This window comes from Geotrypetes seraphini, chromosome 2, assembly GCF_902459505.1.
Source record: "Geotrypetes seraphini chromosome 2, aGeoSer1.1, whole genome shotgun sequence".
In the NCBI taxonomy this organism is placed as follows: domain Eukaryota; kingdom Metazoa; phylum Chordata; class Amphibia; order Gymnophiona; family Dermophiidae; genus Geotrypetes; species Geotrypetes seraphini.
In genome coordinates, this window is record NC_047085.1 from 528,759,964 (window position 1) to 528,776,984 (window position 17,021).

General features: G+C 45.2%; 1 protein-coding gene across 1 annotated transcript in view; it reads left to right on the forward strand.

Annotated features, from left to right (window-relative positions):
- CHPF2 (chondroitin polymerizing factor 2) overlaps positions 1-17,021 on the forward strand; it is a 33,077-nt gene continuing 16,056 nt past the window's right edge. Inside the window, exons 1-3 of the mRNA XM_033932754.1 lie at positions 1-3,442; positions 7,744-8,308; positions 11,662-11,844. Coding sequence (XP_033788645.1) covers positions 3,180-3,442; positions 7,744-8,308; positions 11,662-11,844 — 1,011 coding nt within the window. The 5' untranslated portion in view covers positions 1-3,179. The remainder of the gene's footprint in view (positions 3,443-7,743; positions 8,309-11,661; positions 11,845-17,021) is intronic.

Genomic DNA, 17,021 nt, shown 5'->3' on the forward strand with positions numbered 1-17,021 from the left:
AGAAAGGTTAGAGACCATAGAGAGGGTAGTGGGAGCAGTAAAGCCTATGATGTCAGAAGAGCTGGGAGAGTGTCAGGTTGCTGGAGGAGGAGGGGGCTGAGGCTCTGCAGCTTGGGAGCTGTGCAGTGAGGTGGCATCTTTCAGCTCCAGCTGCTTTCCCTGCACTCAGATCAGATATCAGGGAAGAAGCAGGATCTACACCCTGAGCTCATCAGGATACTCCTTTCACAGCTCTGAGCCTTATTCTGAGGCTGGACAGAACCAGGACTCTCCTTTCACAGCGCTGAGCACCTTATTCTGAGGCTGGACAGAACCAGGACTCTCTCATCACAGCGCTGAGCACCTTATTCTGAGGCTGGACAGAACCAGGACTCTCCCGTCACAGCGCTGAGCACCTTATTCTGAGGCTGGACAGAACCAGGACTCTCCTTTCACAGCTCTGAGCCTTATTCTGAGGCTGGACAGAACCAGGACTCTCCTTTCACAGCTCTGAGCCTTATTCTGAGGCTGGACAGAACCAGGACTCTCCTTTCACAGCGCTGAGCACCTTATTCTGAGGCTGGACAGAACCAGGACTCTCTCATCACAGCGCTGAGCACCTAATTCTGAGGCTGGACAGAACCAGGACTCTCTCATCACAGCGCTGAGCACCTTATTCTGAGGCTGGACAGAACCAGGACTCTCTCATCACAGCGCTGAGCACCTTATTCTGAGGCTGGACAGAACCAGGACTCTCTCATCACAGCGCTGAGCACCTTATTCTGAGGCTGGACAGAACCAGGACTCTCTCATCACAGCATTGAACCTTATTCTGAGGCTGGACACCAGGACTCTCCCATCAGAGCGCTGAGCCTTATTCTGAGGCTGGACAGAACCAGGACTCTCCCGTCACAGAGCTGAGCCTTATTCTGAGGCTGGACACCAGGACTCTCCCATCACAGCGCTGAGCCTTATTCTGAGGCTGGACAGAACCAGGACTCTCTCATCACAGCACTGAACCTTATTCTGAGGCTGGACACCAGGACTCTCCCATCAGAGCGCTGAGCCTTATTCTGAGGCTGGACACCAGGACTCTCCCATCAGAGCGCTGAGCCTTATTCTGAGGCTGGACAGAACCAGGACTCTCCCGTCACAGAGCTGAGCCTTATTCTGAGGCTGGACAGAACCAGGACTCTCCCGTCACAGCGCTGAGCACCTTATTCTGAGGCTGGACAGAACCAGGACTCTCCTGTCACAGCACTGAACCTTATTCTGAGGCTGAACAGAACCAGGACTCTCCTTTCACAGCTCTGAGCCTTATTCTGAGGCTGGACAGAACCAGGACTCTCTCATCACAGCATTGAACCTTATTCTGAGGCTGGACACCAGGACTCTCCCATCAGAGCTCTGAGCCTTATTCTGAGGCTGGACAGAACCAGGACTCTCCCATCACAGCGCTGAGCCTTATTCTGAGGCTGGACACCAGGACTCTCCCATCACAGCGCTGAGCTTTATTCTGAGGCTGGACAGAACCAGGACTCTCCCATCACAGCACTGAACCTTATTCTGAGGCTGGACACCAGGACTCTCCCATCACAGCGCTGAGCCTTATTCTGAGGCTGGAAGAACTAGAAGTGTCTTTTGCAGCTTTGGGTTTATACCGAGAGTGGACAGAACGGGAAACTTGTTTTCTAGTGCTGAGCTTTATTCTGAGGCTGAACAAATGTGGGACCTGTCACATCACTGAGCTGCGTATTGAGGCTGGAGAGAAGCACCAGGATTTCCTTCTGCAGGCCTGAGTTACAAGATCTTGGGAAGAACCAGGACCCTCCTGTTGTGGAGTATAGCTTGCCAGGGGACAGAGTGATTATATCCAGAAGAGCAGGACCTCCCACCTCCCCCTTAACATCTATGCCCAGGATTTACATGATTAAAATTTAGCTGCGTTGGGTTTTTTCTCCAGAAACCTGCAGTCAACACAGAGAAGAGGAAAAAGCTTAAAATAACGGGGGTGGTGTGAGACAGCACAGAACTCATGGGATGAGAGTTAGCGCAGTATACTGAGTGCAGTAAGAGATCACTCTGAGCACACAGGCAGAGAGACAGCTCGAAGTTCTGGGGAGATTAAGAGCCACAGAAGGGAAGGGGGAAAGCCAGCTTGTAAAATCATTGCTTGCAAGACAGAAAAAACTTGGGCTGAAAGGAAGCACAGATAACATAGAAATAAGAGAAAGCTGGAAGCCTAAAGGAGACATGGAAAAAAGAGGACCTCGGGTAGCTAGAAATGTGGGGGGGGTGACAGGGCTGTGCAGCTCTGTGAAAATTTAGCAGATCACCGAGCGTGCCTTTTCCATTTGACCTGACTGAAGAAGGAAAAGGAATCCCATGGGGTCTAGGTGCTAAGCCTGCTCTGAGCACTCGGGGCCTAAAGCTTTCTCTAGTGCCAGAAGTTGACTTCTTTGATGCATATTGCCTGCGGCTGTTCTTTCCTGACAGATATTATTTGCAGCTCAACCCTGAAAAACACTTTTTCGTAGCCTCTTCCTGCGGTCAAGTTTTCCTTTACATGTACAAACTCTGATCCCTCACACACACTGCCCACAGTGTAACCCTTTTCTCCAAGTCCACACTTCACCCCTTACACACATAAATTGCACCCCCCACTCCATTTGCAGCTACATTGTTGTAGACAGTTGCAACTTATCCAGACCTGATTGCTTGTTGCATGCAGCCCTATTTCTGCTGAGCTCTTCCCATGCCATCATTGCCCCCACCCAATCACCAATGTACTTGTGCTGTGGAAGAGGAAGATATTTGGACCCTGGAAATGGGATTAACACGATAAGAGTGCGCTGGTGTCTTTTTCTCGTTTGGCTCTCGAGCAGTTAGTTCTCTCCTGGTTTTTGTGCTGCACCAAGATCTGGCCTGCCTGCCCTGACATTTCTGTGATGCCTGGCAATTCTATAGATGAGAGCGTAACACGATTACTTGCTTCTCTCACTAATGCCTCTAGCTTTTCTCCATTTATCAGTGGAGGTCTCTTTCTTTGAAACCTGTGATTCTTCTTTAGGTACAACATCTCCTGGACAACTGGAGTCGTCTTCTATCGGGTCCTCTTCAGTCACAACCAAAGCACTGGGTTACTCTCAGACTCTTGAGCAAGACACATCTTATCTGAAGTCCTCCATATTGTGTCTGCCATGCGTCTCGCCGTAGCGCTTTCCCTCCTGCGGCCAGCACTGCCGCTCATCCTGGGCCTCTCTTTGGGGTGCAGCCTCAGTCTTCTCAGGGTCTCCTGGATCCAGGGCGATGGCGAGGACCCCTGCGTGAATAAAAGGGAGGACAATGAATTCTATGTGGGAAAAGATCAAGATGCAGGACCGGTGCCAGACGTGGATGACTTTAAGCCGAGGATTGTGCCATACTACCGGGATCCAAACAAACCATATAAGAAAGTGTTAAGGTAAGAGATCTGTTTTTTTTTGTTCTGTTTGGTCCTAAGCTGCCAATACCCACAGAGATCCAAGGGCCTGACAACAACTGGGTCGATGTTCCACCACCGCCCTACATTTCATTTGTAGATTAAAAAAGGCAGATCGAGAGCTGCATTGGCTTCCCATCGAGGCCAGAGTAGGCAATTCCGGTCCTCGAGAGCTGTTCAGGATATACATGAGATAGATTTGCATCTCAAGGAGGCAGTACATGCAAATCCATCTCATACATATTCATAGTGGATATCCTGAAAACCTGACCTGGCTCCGGCTCTCGAGGACCGGAATTGCCTACCCCTGCTATAAGGCAGAGCAGGGTACCTAATAGACCAGTGGTTCCCAACCCTGTCCTGGAGGAACACCAGGCCAATCGGGTTTTCAGGCTAGCCCTAATGAATATGCATGAAGCAAATTTGCATGCCTATCACTTCCATCATATGCAAATCTCTCTCATGCATATTCATTAGGGCTAGCCTGAAAACCCGATTGGCCTGGTGTTCCTCCAGGACAGGGTTGGGAATCACTGTAATAGACCATTTTCAGTTTTCTAGTTTTCGACATTCCTCACATATGTCAATGTTTGATTTCCCCGGTTTTATAACGGATTGCTCTCATATCAAGCAGCTATCTGGGACTCCATTCTCCACCGATTTACTTCTGCATCATATATGATCATCATTTATCATGTATGATACATTCTTTTATAATGCACTGCCTGATGTCCAGTTTAACTGCAAGGATCCATATGGTTTTGCAGTACACAAATATTATGTTAAATGGCCCTTTAAATCACTTGCGTGGGGCTGTCTGCCTGCTAACCGGCCATGCCCTAACTGGCTAGATTATGGCCAGGGCCATGGGTGGAGCAAGGTGGAACGGCAAGTTAGCTGGTTAATGGCGATATTCAATCCGCTAACTGGCCAAATGACTGCATAAATCAGGATATAGGTTAAACAGACAGAGCCCAGTTCACTTCAAATCTAATATCTGTGCGTTGTGCAAACCTAAAACAATTCAAGGCGACCTGCAGTGGGAAAAGGGTGTCTGTGGCATAAAGGGAGGGAAGGGGAAGGAGGAGAAGGCCCTAATCACATTAGCAAAAGAAATAAGGTACGTGTGGTGATCATGTGGTTGAGTTTTCAGGTTCCTCCGGAATAGAAACATAGAAGATGACGGCAGATAAGGGCCATAGCCCATCAGGTCTGCCCACTCTACTGACCCACCCCCAAGTCTACTATCCTAAGGATCCCACTCCTGGTGACAGGTTCCCTTGGCTTAACCCTCTAAGGGATCCCACATGGATATCCCATTTGCTCTTAAATTCTTGCACGCTGTTTGCCTCGATCACCTGCACCGGAAGCTCGTTCCAAGGATCAACCACTCTCTCGGTGAAGAAATATTTGCTGGTGTCGCCATGAAATTTCCCGCCTCTGAGTTTGAGCGGATGCCCTCTTGTGGCTGAAGGTCCTTTGAGAAAGAGAATCTCTTCTTCCATCTCGATATGGCCGGTAATATACTTAAACGTCTCGATCATGTCTCCTCTCTCCCTACGTTCCTCGAGTGAGTACAGCCGCAAATTTTTCAGCCTTTCCTCGTACGATAGTTGGGTTCTGTTCAAATTGTCTGTGGGTCAGCGCTCATGCTTGGATATTCAGCACCAGAAGCTGCATTCGCCATTTGGGATGGATGATAATCTTTTGAGTGAATGTTGACTTTGGACTTCCTTTTCTCTATTTGATGATTTGGGGTTTTTTTCACTGGGTCAGACCAATGGTTCATCAAGCCCGGTGGCCAATTCATTCTGTCTAAAGCAGTGGTCTTTGTTGATTTTTAAGCTGCGACACTACTGACTAGTGGATGCCAATGACATCTAGCCCACCAGCCTCTCTGAAGGAGGTCGGCATTTCCAAATGCATTCTCTTCATCTACTGAGAAATGTTTCCTCCTTTGAGCATGTGGCTTTTCCTCCCATCCACTTTCCCCTTTGCGTCATGAGCTTGGTTAGAGAGAATAACGAGGAGAGCCGCCACAGAGGTCTCCAGGGGCTGCCATTGGCTTCTGGGCCTTGGCCTAAAGTTTCCTCGGTTGAGCCTGGTCAGATACATACAGTGTGTTCTCACTATTTGCGGCACTTTGGTTCCTCATCATCTTTGTTGAAACGCAAATTTGCAAATAAGGAAACAAAGTTTCTATAGGAAAATAGACGTTAGGTTCCAGCCATACCTGTGATCCCTCAAAAGCCATGGAAAGTGAAGAATTAGTCCTATGAGAAAAACTGGGACAGAACTTGACAAAAACCATATGGAACATTCACATGTGTTTTTTATTTGCAGCGCTGCTTTTAGAAGTAACATCCTTAAAGAAAATAAATACCGGACAGTACGGTATTGCACAACCACAGTAAGCAATTAGTCTGCTCATCAACCAGTGCCAAATCGTTTTCCCAAAACTGTGCTGACCTAGAAAGCTACAAAGCAGACTGGAAAAAGGACCTGAAAACATTGGCGGAGGAGAGCGTGGCGCAGTGGTTAGAGCTACAACCTCAGCACGCTGCTCACTGTGACCTTGGGCAAGTCACTTAATCCTCCACTGGCACAGACAGGGAAAATGCTTTGAGTGTGGTTGTAAAAACTACAAAAAGGCGGTCTACAAGTCCAGTCCCTCCCTCATTGCTTGTAAACCCCCCAGCTGTCCAAACCTTATGGGGATAATTTTATCCAGATGTACTTATTGGCGTAACTGGGCGAGGTCCACCAATGATATGGATAAGTTCCCTGTTCAGGGTTTGCACTGTATGTCTCCAAATGACTGGAATGAACCTCACTCCTAAGCCAGGGCAAGGGCGGTGTGATCTCAATCTCAAATTTGCAGCTAACTCTTGTTGCAGTAAGGAGACAGCAAAAACATTTCTCATTCACATCATCACAGCAAACCAAGGGACAGAAGGCAAAAGTCAGCTTGAAAAGCTGGATAATGATGAGGGGGCAAAAATAACCGCAGCTGCTTTCAAGCATTAAATTCAGAAGGAGGTAAGGGGAGGGAGGCAGGGGCACCACGACACCCCTGACGTAACACAGCAGCTGATTCACATAAATAAAAACCAGAACACATGTTGGATTAAGAATTCAAGAGATCCATGAAATCAGATGTCTTAAAGATTATGATCATTGCACTTGGCCGTGGCTCGCTGTGTCTGCATAGATAAAACTGATGTGGCAGCCATCTTGCTGTGGCTTATTGCAGGGTGTGCCTTTGTATATACAGTAGTAGGTCCTCAAACCTGATTGGCTGGTGATTGAGGCAGGAAAGTCCATTGGCAGGACCCAGTCGTGGAGAAAGAAGACCGTTGGTGGCCGAGAAGAGTCAAAGAGGAAATAGAGATAGCAAGACACCCCAAGAACTTCAGTGGAGACAAGCATGGCAACTGCTCATCCAAAAGACAGAGGCTGAGGACAAATACCTTCTTCCTGCCTCTCAAAGTTTTAAGATATGACCTCAGAAAATCCTCCTCCCCCCCCCCCCCGTTCCAATTCATTTCCAACCTTTCTCACTAGAATTGAAAGTTGTGGCCAATGGGCTTCCCCACCACAATTTCAAATTCATGACCAACAGACATTCCTGCCTCAGTCACCTCAAGCCCCAGCCAAACTGGTTGGAGGACCCTCTATATAGACAAACTACAGACCTCACTTCACACCTTGAAGAAAGCCACAGTATGAGGGCGGAAACCTAAGAGATTGTCCTTGGTGGACTTCTCTTTTAGGAAATGATGCCAACCTGTGTCCACTACCCTAGGAAGTTCTTTTTCACTCAGAGGGTAGTGGACACATGGAACGCGCTTCCAGAGGCTGTTGTAGACAAGAAAACATTAAATGGTTTCAAAGAAGGTTTGGATAGATTCCTAGAAGAAAAAGGGATTGGGGGGTATAGATAGGTATAGACCATTGCTCAGACAATGGGCCTGATGAGCCGCCGCGGGAGCGGACCGCTGAGCAGGATGGACCTATGGTCTGCCTCAGCGGAGGCAACTTCTTATGTTCTTATGTTCTTATGTTCTTGTTTGGCTCCTCAAGCATGGAACTGTCTTCCAAAAGAGCTTCACTTTGTAACAGCCCTTGCTAGTTTCGGAAAACAGCAGATAACACATCTGTTTATTTTAGTCTTAAGCCTGGTTTTCATTTGTTTTAGTTATTTTTCTTGTTCTCATTGTTTGTTTTTTGCTTTGGGCTATGAATTTCCTGATAGTCTATTTTTGTGTTCTTGCTGTTGACAGAACGAGATACATTCAGACCGAGCTGGGATTCCGGGAGCGGCTGTTTGTTGCTATCCTGACCTCTAAGAATACCCTGAATACGCTGGCGGTGGCAGTGAATCGGACACTCGCACCTCATTTCCATCACTTGCTCTTCTTCTCTGGCATGAGGGGAGCCAAGGTCCCTCAGGGTATGCAGGTGGTGTCCCATGGGGATGAGCGCCCAGTCTGGCTGATGTACGAGACCGTACGTTACATCCACGATCATTTTCTCGCCCAGTACGACTGGTTCTATGTCACACAGGATGACACGTACACCCAGGCAGAGAGAGTCAAGAGCCTGGTGAAGCACTTCAGCATTAACCAGGACTTGTACCTGGGCCACGCAGAAGAGTTTATTGGCGGAGATGAACAAGCCAAATACTGTCATGGCGGTTACGGTTATCTCATCTCTCGCAGCCTCCTGCTTAAGCTACAGAAACACCTGGATGGTTGTCGCAATGATATCCTGAGTGTCCGGCCAGATGAGTGGCTTGGGCGATGCATCGTTGACTTCCTTGGGCTGAGCTGCGTCAGCGAGCACCAGGTAACCCCAGTTCACGGACCTCATGTCTTCCTCCAACCTTACTTTCTGTATCTCTAAATCCTACTTCTTTATTTAAGTCGATTCTCAGAATAGGTTACAAGGTAACATACCTAATAATTAAACGAGATGCATTTGTTTTGTCATTGGATCTCATAGCAGCTTTTGATACGAACAGCCTTACTGGGTCAGACCAGTGGTCCATTCTCACGGTGGCATATTAGGTCATCAATTGTTGCTTAATAGATTATCCACAGTAGGACCAGGACTTCAATGGTTTGAGTATTCAGTTGTCGCCTCTTTTATTCAACATTTATCTGGCACCGTTGTTACTATTCATAGAAGAGTGTGGAATTAAGAGTCTATTGCTATGCAGATATATTATAATTAGCCAAAAAATAGACCTGATTTCCTTGTTTTTAAGTACAGTTCTTAGAGGTCTTGAGTAGAGAATGACATGGGGACAATTTTTTCCCCTGAGTTTTGTCGCTCTCCCTGTCCCTGCCCCATTCCTGTAAGCTCTGCCTTAATCACAGGGATGGGGCAGGGACAGGAAAAGAACTCGACGGGACGGGAAAAATTTGTCCCCATGCCATTCTCCAGTCTTGAGCAAATTCAAAGGTGGTAAAAGTTTTTGTTGTTGGTTGACAGGACATGTACCTATTTTTAATACATTCCTGCATTTTCAGATGAGAGATATACTCCTCGTAGAGAAGTTTAAATATTTTAGGATTATCATCGATACTTTGGCACAGGAAAAAGGGTTTTATGTCCTACCGTAAGATCCTTAAGTTCTGTGAAGTGTTTGTTTGCTAATGACGGTTTTCACACTCTGATTCGTGCTTTTCTTACAAAATTTAACATCAGTGCTATAAAGTTAGTAGGACACAAAAATAAATATGGTCATGTAACCCCTCTTTCCCAAACATTAGAGCTTTGCTTACTCATAAAGCATTTTATACTGATTATCTGAATTAATTGACAATTCCTACTTATGTTACAGTCGATGCAGGATAATAGATTGGTACTTCAGCAAGGTGAGAATCCACCCGTAATAAAGCCTTTTTTATTTATTTTGGAATTATCTTCCAAGGCATATTAGGTCTGAAGTAAATATCGAGGCTTTTAAGACATTTCCGTTGGCGTTTGGAGCAGATTCTCTGCCAGTGGATCATATTTATAGAGAATTCCTCAGGCACTCCTTAAATACACAGAGTAATTAGAATTAAAGATATTATTTGTATATGATGTTGAGTGTTGTGTGTTTCTGTGTGCTAGCCCATATTTTATGGCATGTGTTTTATATTTCTTTTGAGATTTTACTGATGTAAACCGCTGAGAACTAATGAAAGATTTGGCGATATATCAAGTTTTAATAAATATAAACAATTAAGACGCTATGGGCTATAGTGGAATTCAACTCATACAGTTGTTCATCCTAAATCAGAGATACCAAACAAGGATTTATAACCTACAGACAGTTCATCGTACATTAGCGAGTCTAGGAAAAGAGACCTCCAAGCCAGGACGATCACAATTTGTAGGGTATTTAACCCAAAGCCATAGGGGGAACCCTTGAATTTGGCTGTGTGTACATTATAAAGCATTGGTCTCCAACTCCAACCCTTTGCAGGGCCACATTGTGGATTTGGAGGTACTTGGAGGGCCTCAGAAAAAAAGAGTTAATGTCTTATGAAAGAAATGACAATTTTGCATGAGATAAAACTCTTTATAGTAACATAGTAGATGACGGCAGATAAAGACCCGAATGGGCCATACAGTCTGCCCAAACTGATTCAATTTACATTTTTTAAATTTTTTCTTCTTAGCTATTTCTGGGCAAGAATCCAAAGCTCTACCCGGTACTGTGCTTGGGTTTCAACTGCCGAAATCTCCGTTAAAACCTACTCCAGCCCATCAACACCCTCCCAGCTATTGAAGCCCTCCTCAGCCCATCCTCCACCAAACGGCCATATACAGACACAGACCGTGCAAGTCTGCCCAGTACTGGCCTTAGTTCAATATTTAATATTATTTTACGATTCTAGATCCTCTGTGTTCGTCCCACGCTTCTTTGAACTCTGTCACCCTTTGCAGGGCCACATTGTGGATTTGGAGGGCCTCAGAAAAAAATAGTTAATGTCTTATGAAAGAAATGACAATTTTGCATGAGGCAAAAAACTCTTTATAGTTTATAAATCTTTCCTTTTGGCTAAGTCTTAATAATGATATTGTAATTTATAGCTAAAGAGACATATGATCAAGAAACTGTTTTATTTTACTTTTGTGATTATGATAAACATACCGAGGGCCTCAAATTAGCACCTGGCGGGCCGAGAGCTTGAGACCACTGTTATAAAGGAACATGTTAAAAAAAAGAAAAGAGTACAGCGTCACTTGAGGGTTTTATGTGTAATATCTAGAAATTACACATGAACGCAGTCATTTTGCATCCGGCGGGTGATGTTTTCGGGGGGAGCAGTTTCCATGAGTAAGTTCCTCAGTACAGAGATATTTCTCCTGCTGTGGCTAGAGTGGAGCTGGGGTGGGAGCAGGAGTACTGGTGCGTTCGAGTGCAGGCCCGGCCTATTTAAGAGATCCCCCCCCCCCCCCGGCCCGAGAGATCCAAGCATGCAGTAGCCCTCAGAGCTGGTGCTCTCTTCCTTTGAATAATGCATCTTATGCTGTTCAGTTTCATAGTAATGAGGTGCACATATCTCCTGCAGAACAGCGAAAATTATAATGCAATAACTTTATTTCACCCCCCAAAAATAGTCCTTAATGAATCCTAGTAACTACCCCTCAGGTCTTTCAGGAGTGAGTCAGGTTTAGACTAGAGATGTCTCTCCTGTCTACATTCCCTAGGCTTATGATAGATCTGTCTCTCTTGCCTCTATGGAAATTCCACTCTCCTTTTTTCTCTCTTGATCCTATCCTTCTGTGGGGTTTCTTAGGGTGGAGGTTGAATGCCTCTCTTTCGCTGTAGTACTGTGACGGTCTCTGCCTTCTTTCTTAGTTTTGGTGGATTTAGGACAGAGGTGCCACTGATTGCGAGTCTCTGCAGGCAGTTGTGTAGCATTTTTGGTGTATGATGATTTCTCTGGCTGTTTTTCTTGGTCTCTTGTTTGTCTCTGTCTGTATTCTCAGCATTTGTTTAGTGCAGATGGGTTGGGTTTGGACTTTCCAGGACTAGAGGGGATTTAGCATGGACACGTGAATGGCTCTTTGCCTTATATTCTTGATTTTCTTATGGAAACTTATATTCAGGATGGAGATGTTGCTGACTTTGTGCCTCTTTGGTTGTTCTTCTCCCAAGTCTGTAGTAACCTCCTCGCTCTTCCTCTTTCCTTCTGCAGGGTCTCCAGTACTTCTCATTCGAGCTTGGTAAAAATGTGGACCCAGAAAAGGAAGACGGGGGCGATTTCCTGAAGGCCTTTTCTGTGCACCCAGTGACTGATGTGACCATGATGTATCGACTACACAAACAATTTAGTGAGATAGAACTGCAGAGAACCTATGAGGAGATGAAACAGCTTCAGGTGATACAGAAATGCTTCTGATTCTCAGCGCACATAAGAGCTAATAAGTAACGTTTGCTCTTTTAAGATTTAAACTGTCTTTATACTGGAACTACAATTTATCTTTTATCCCCAAAGTATCAAAGCGTAGAGCAAAATAATGTTCTCTGACCCCGAGAAATATTCTCTTCTCCGCTTCAAAACGAGACGGCTGAAGGTGGATATGATTGAGGTCTACAAAATTTTGAGTGGTTCAGAACGGGAAAAATGAATCCGTTTTTCACTCTTTCAAAAAATACAAAGAACAGTAGACACTCAATGGAATGAAATAGAAATACATTTAAAAGAAATAAGAGAACATAAGAACATAAGCAATGCCTCTGCTGGGTCAGACCTGAGGTCCATCGTGCCCAGCAGTCCGCTCACGCGGCGGCCCAATAGGTCCAGGACCTGTGCAGTAATCCTCTATCTATACCCCTCTATCCCCTTTTCAGCAGGAAATTGTCAAATCCTTTCTTGAACCCCAGTACCGTACTCTGCCCTATTACGCCCTCTGGAAGCGCATTTCAGGTGTCCACCACACGTTGGGTACAGAAGAACTTCCTAGCATTTGTTTTGAATCTGTCCCCTTTCAACTTTTCTGAATGCCCTCTTGTTCTTTCACATAAAGAATAGTTAAGCCGTGGAACTCATTGCCAGAGCATGTGATAAGAGTGGTTAGTGTATCTGGTCAAGTTCCTGGAGGAAAAGTCCATAGTCTGCTATTGAAATAGACATGGGAGAAGCCACTTTTTCCCATGGGATCGGTAGCACGGAATTCTGCCAAGTACTTGTGTCCTGGATTGGCTACTGTTGGAAACAGGGCAATTAAACTCTAGAATTTGTTGCCAGAGAATGTGGTGAAAGCAGTTAGCATAGCAGGGTTTAAAAATGGTTTGACTAATTTCCTAAAAGAAATATTCATAAGCCATTATTAAGATGGGTTTGGGGAAATCCACTGCTGATTCCTAGGTTAAGCAACATAAAATCTGTTTTAGTCCTTGGGATCTTGCCAGGTACTTGTGACGTGGGCTGGGCATGATGGACCTGTGGTCTTTCCCAGTATGGCAGCTCTAAGGTTTTATTCTTATGATACTGGGCTAGATGGTGAATCGGAAGCCAAAGACAGGCCTCAATGATGAGATGAAAACACACACAACGAGGAAGTTGTGAGGGCAGGATGTCAAGAGATTAGCCAAGGACAGTATTTTGGCCTCTGTGCCTTTCTGAAGAGTCTGGCTTGAATGTGGCACAGTGATCTTTAGTTTCACTTTAGACACTAGTTTTTTCTGATTTTACTACAGTGCGTCTACCCGAGTGCACGTAAGCACTGTGCCACATTCAAGCCAGACTCTTGATAAAGGCACAGACTTCGAGTCTTTTGAGCCATCAATAAAGTGACTTTTTGAACAAGATACCCTTGGCTGATCTCTTGCCATCCTGCCCTCTCGACTTCCTGGTTGTGACTGGGCTGGATGGACCATCGGGCTGACCCAGTTTGGCTTTTCTTGTGAGCCAATGGGAAGGCAGCGGAGGGTGAAGCACTGGAAAGCTGTTTCAGTCATAGGAAGGCAAGTGGTGAGCTGGGGAAAATTTCTGTGCAAAGAACCAACTTGGATATAAATTTACACCCCTGCAACACATGTATTTATTTAACCAATCTCTATCCTGCATTTTCTGCAAACTCTAAGTAGGTCATGAAATCTAGAAAATACTTAAACAACTCAAAGCAATAAGACAACAATTAATCTCAACAGCACCAGTGGCGCAAACAATGTGGTTAAGGATTGGTTAGCTAAAACTGATTCACAGCAACGTGGGCTCTGGAATTTGGAATTGATAAAATATGATACTTTCCTAATCTAATCTAAACCTTAAGTTTATATACCGCATGATCTCCACGGAAGTGGAGCTCGGCACGGTTTACAAGAACTTAAATATAAGAAGAGAAAGGAAAAGGTTTACATGAGCTTATATATAGAAAGGAAGAGTAAGGGGGAAAATAGAATTACATGTTAGAGAAGAGTCAAGTTTTCAGTTGCTTGCGGAATAGTTGGAGAGAGCCCAGGTTCTGCAACGGTCATTCCAGAGACCTGTGATTTTGAAGAGAAGAGATTTTCCCAGTTTACCTGCATAGAGAATACCGCATAGAGAGGGGAAGGATAGTTTATATCTTTGGGCGGGTCTGGTGGAGTCAGGACTCGAGGAGTTAAAGGATAGTGGGATTAGGGGAGGAAGGATGCCGTGAATGATCTTAAAAGCAGGAGCATTTGAAATGTATTCTGGAAATCACTGGGAGCCAGTGAAGATTGGACAGGAGTGGGGAGACATGGTCAGATTTGCGTTTTGCAAAGATCAACTTGGCTGCAGTATTCTGGATAAGCTGGAGTCTTTGAAGACTTTTTTTTGTTAGGCATAAGTAAATGGCATTGCAGTAGTCAAGTTTGGAGAGGATGATGAATTGGACGACGAAATGTTTTTGGCGAAAGTAGGATCTTACTTTCCTCAGCATGTGGAGGCTGAAATAGCATGATTTTGCCAAGGAGTTGAGGTGGTCGTTGAGGGAGAGAGAAGAATCAATAGTGATGCCAAGGACCTTTCCTGGATTCCTAGATCCAAACTCACAGCCCTGGTTATAATAATAACTTTATATTCTTCTATACCGCCACAATCTTGCGACTTTCAGGCGGTTTACAATCAAGAGAGCTGGACATTCAGCAAAATACAATAAGCAGAAATTCGGAGGAAATACAGAGAGCAGAGACTTTAAGAAAGCAAGAAAATAGAAATACAAATTGCTGAGCAAGAGTATAAGATGTACATTTTGGTAGGTGATGTCCGAGAGGCCATGTTTGGAATGGGCCGCATGTTAACAGCGAAAAATTACGGTAAGATAAAGATAAGAGTTTATATGTATCACTGTATCGTGAAATTCAAGTGGACTAAGGAAGGGGGGGTAAAGGTAGGGGGTAGGGGAGAGAGAGGGGAGAGCGAGGTATTTCAGGAACAGGTATGTTTTTAGGCGCTAGTGGGCGAAAGCAGTTGATCTAGATCTTTACCCCATAGGGCTGCTTGGTGAGAGAGAAGGTGTTCGTGGTATTTTTTCAGTTTGCAACCTCTAACTGGAGGGGAAATGAGTTTTGAATGTGTGTTTCTCTTGCGCTTGTTGTTAGTAAATGAGAAAAGGTCCGTTTTGTACTTGGGGGCAAGTCCATATAGTACTTTGAAGCAGAGGCAGGCGAATTTAAACCTTCCTCGTGCTTCCGTTGGCAGCCAGTGCAGCTGCCGATAGTAGGGTGTCACGTGATCGAATTTCTTCAGCCCGAAGATAAGTCTGACCGCAGCATTTTGCATTATACTGACAAGACCCAACTTTTAGACAAATAAAACTACTTCTTCTCCCCTGCCCATTAATTTATCTGCTGCCAAGAAACAATGCTCATTTCGCAGATCTACGAAAAAGCAATGAATGCGCTCCTAGACCCACAACTGTTGGACTGGATGATCTGCCAAGTGCTCAGAAGTTTTACGAGCCGGACCGAGGCACTGACGGCTTGGATACAGTTGTCACTTTCCAAGAGGCTCCACAGTGACCCCCAAAAGTTCCATTTAGTTTATTATCACTTCTAGTCCGCCTTTATCCAAAGCGGATTACAAAACAATATACGCACAATAACAATTAACGAGACTTTCATGCTCAAACACTTCATGGCCCAGAACAAATACCTTCCTATCCACTATTTCAATTATTGCATAGTACTAAGTGTCATATTTCATAATGCAAAACATTCGTTTAAATTCCTGCAGTTCTTTCAACTGTCGTAAATATACAGTAACAGACCATGTTTCCCCTAGCATGATTTTTGGGGTATTTCTTTATATCCTATGTGGTTTATATTCAGGTACTCTAACATATTTCCCTATCTGTCCCGGTGGGCTCAAACTCTAGAATGCAAATAGAATGCTAGGCATAATCAAGAAGGGTATTACAACAAGGACAAAAGAAGTTATCCTGCCATTGTATCGGGCGATGGTGCGCCTGCATCTGGAATACTGCGTCCAATATTGGTCTCCGTACCTTAGGAAGGATATGGCGTTACTCGAGAGGGTTCAGAGGAGAGCGACACGCTTGATAAAAGGGATGGAAAACCTCTCATACGCTGAGAGATTGGAGAAACTGGGTCTCTTTTCCCTGGAGAAGAGGAGACTTAGAGGGGATATGATAGAGACTTATAAGATCATGAAGGGCATAGAGAGAGTAGAGAAGGACAGATTCTTCAAACTTTCGAAAAATAAAAGAACAAGAGGACACTTGGAAAAATTGAAAGGGGACAGATTTAAAACGAATGCTAGGAAGTTCTTCTTTACCCAACGAGTGGTGGACACCTGGAATGCGCTTCCAGAGGGAGTAATAGGGCAGAGTACAGTACAGGGGTTTAAGAAAGGATTGGACAAATTCCTGCTGGAAAAGGGGATAGAGGGGTATAAATAGAGGATTACTGCACAGGTCCTGGACCTGTTGGGCCGCCGCGTGAGCGGACTGCTGGGCATGATGGACCTCAGGTCTGACCCAGCAGAGGCATTGCTTATGCTTATGTTCTTATCTAGTGTATCTGGGCAATGAGAGGATTAAGTGACTTGCCCAGGGTCACAAGGAGCAGTGAGGGATTTGAACTAGAGATGACACGGTGACAAAATTCATCACCGTTCCCGTCCCCGCGGATAACCGCAGAAAATAATCCCATGTCATTTTCTAGTGTCTATTTCAACCTCAGTCCTTCTACACCAGCATTCTTCAAAGCAAAGCTTGTGGGTCAGTGGTTGTGGCCATTCATACTCTAATTCTTCCCTCTCTCCTTAAAGAATGACATGAAGATGGTTTACTGCGGTTATCCGCGGGGACGGGGACGGTGATGAATTTTGTCACCGTGTCATTCTCTAATGTGAACCCACAACCTCAGGATGCTGAGACTGTAGCTCTAACCCCTGCGCCACACAATCCCACACTTAATATAAGCCCTACCCCAAAAAATAAGCCCTAGTCACCAGCAGCAGCGCATCCCCCCACTTCCCGCTGACCCTTTCATCTCTCCCTCTCATCCGAACCCCAACTGCGAGACTGAAATACCTGGTAACAAACAGCAGCATCAGCAGCACAG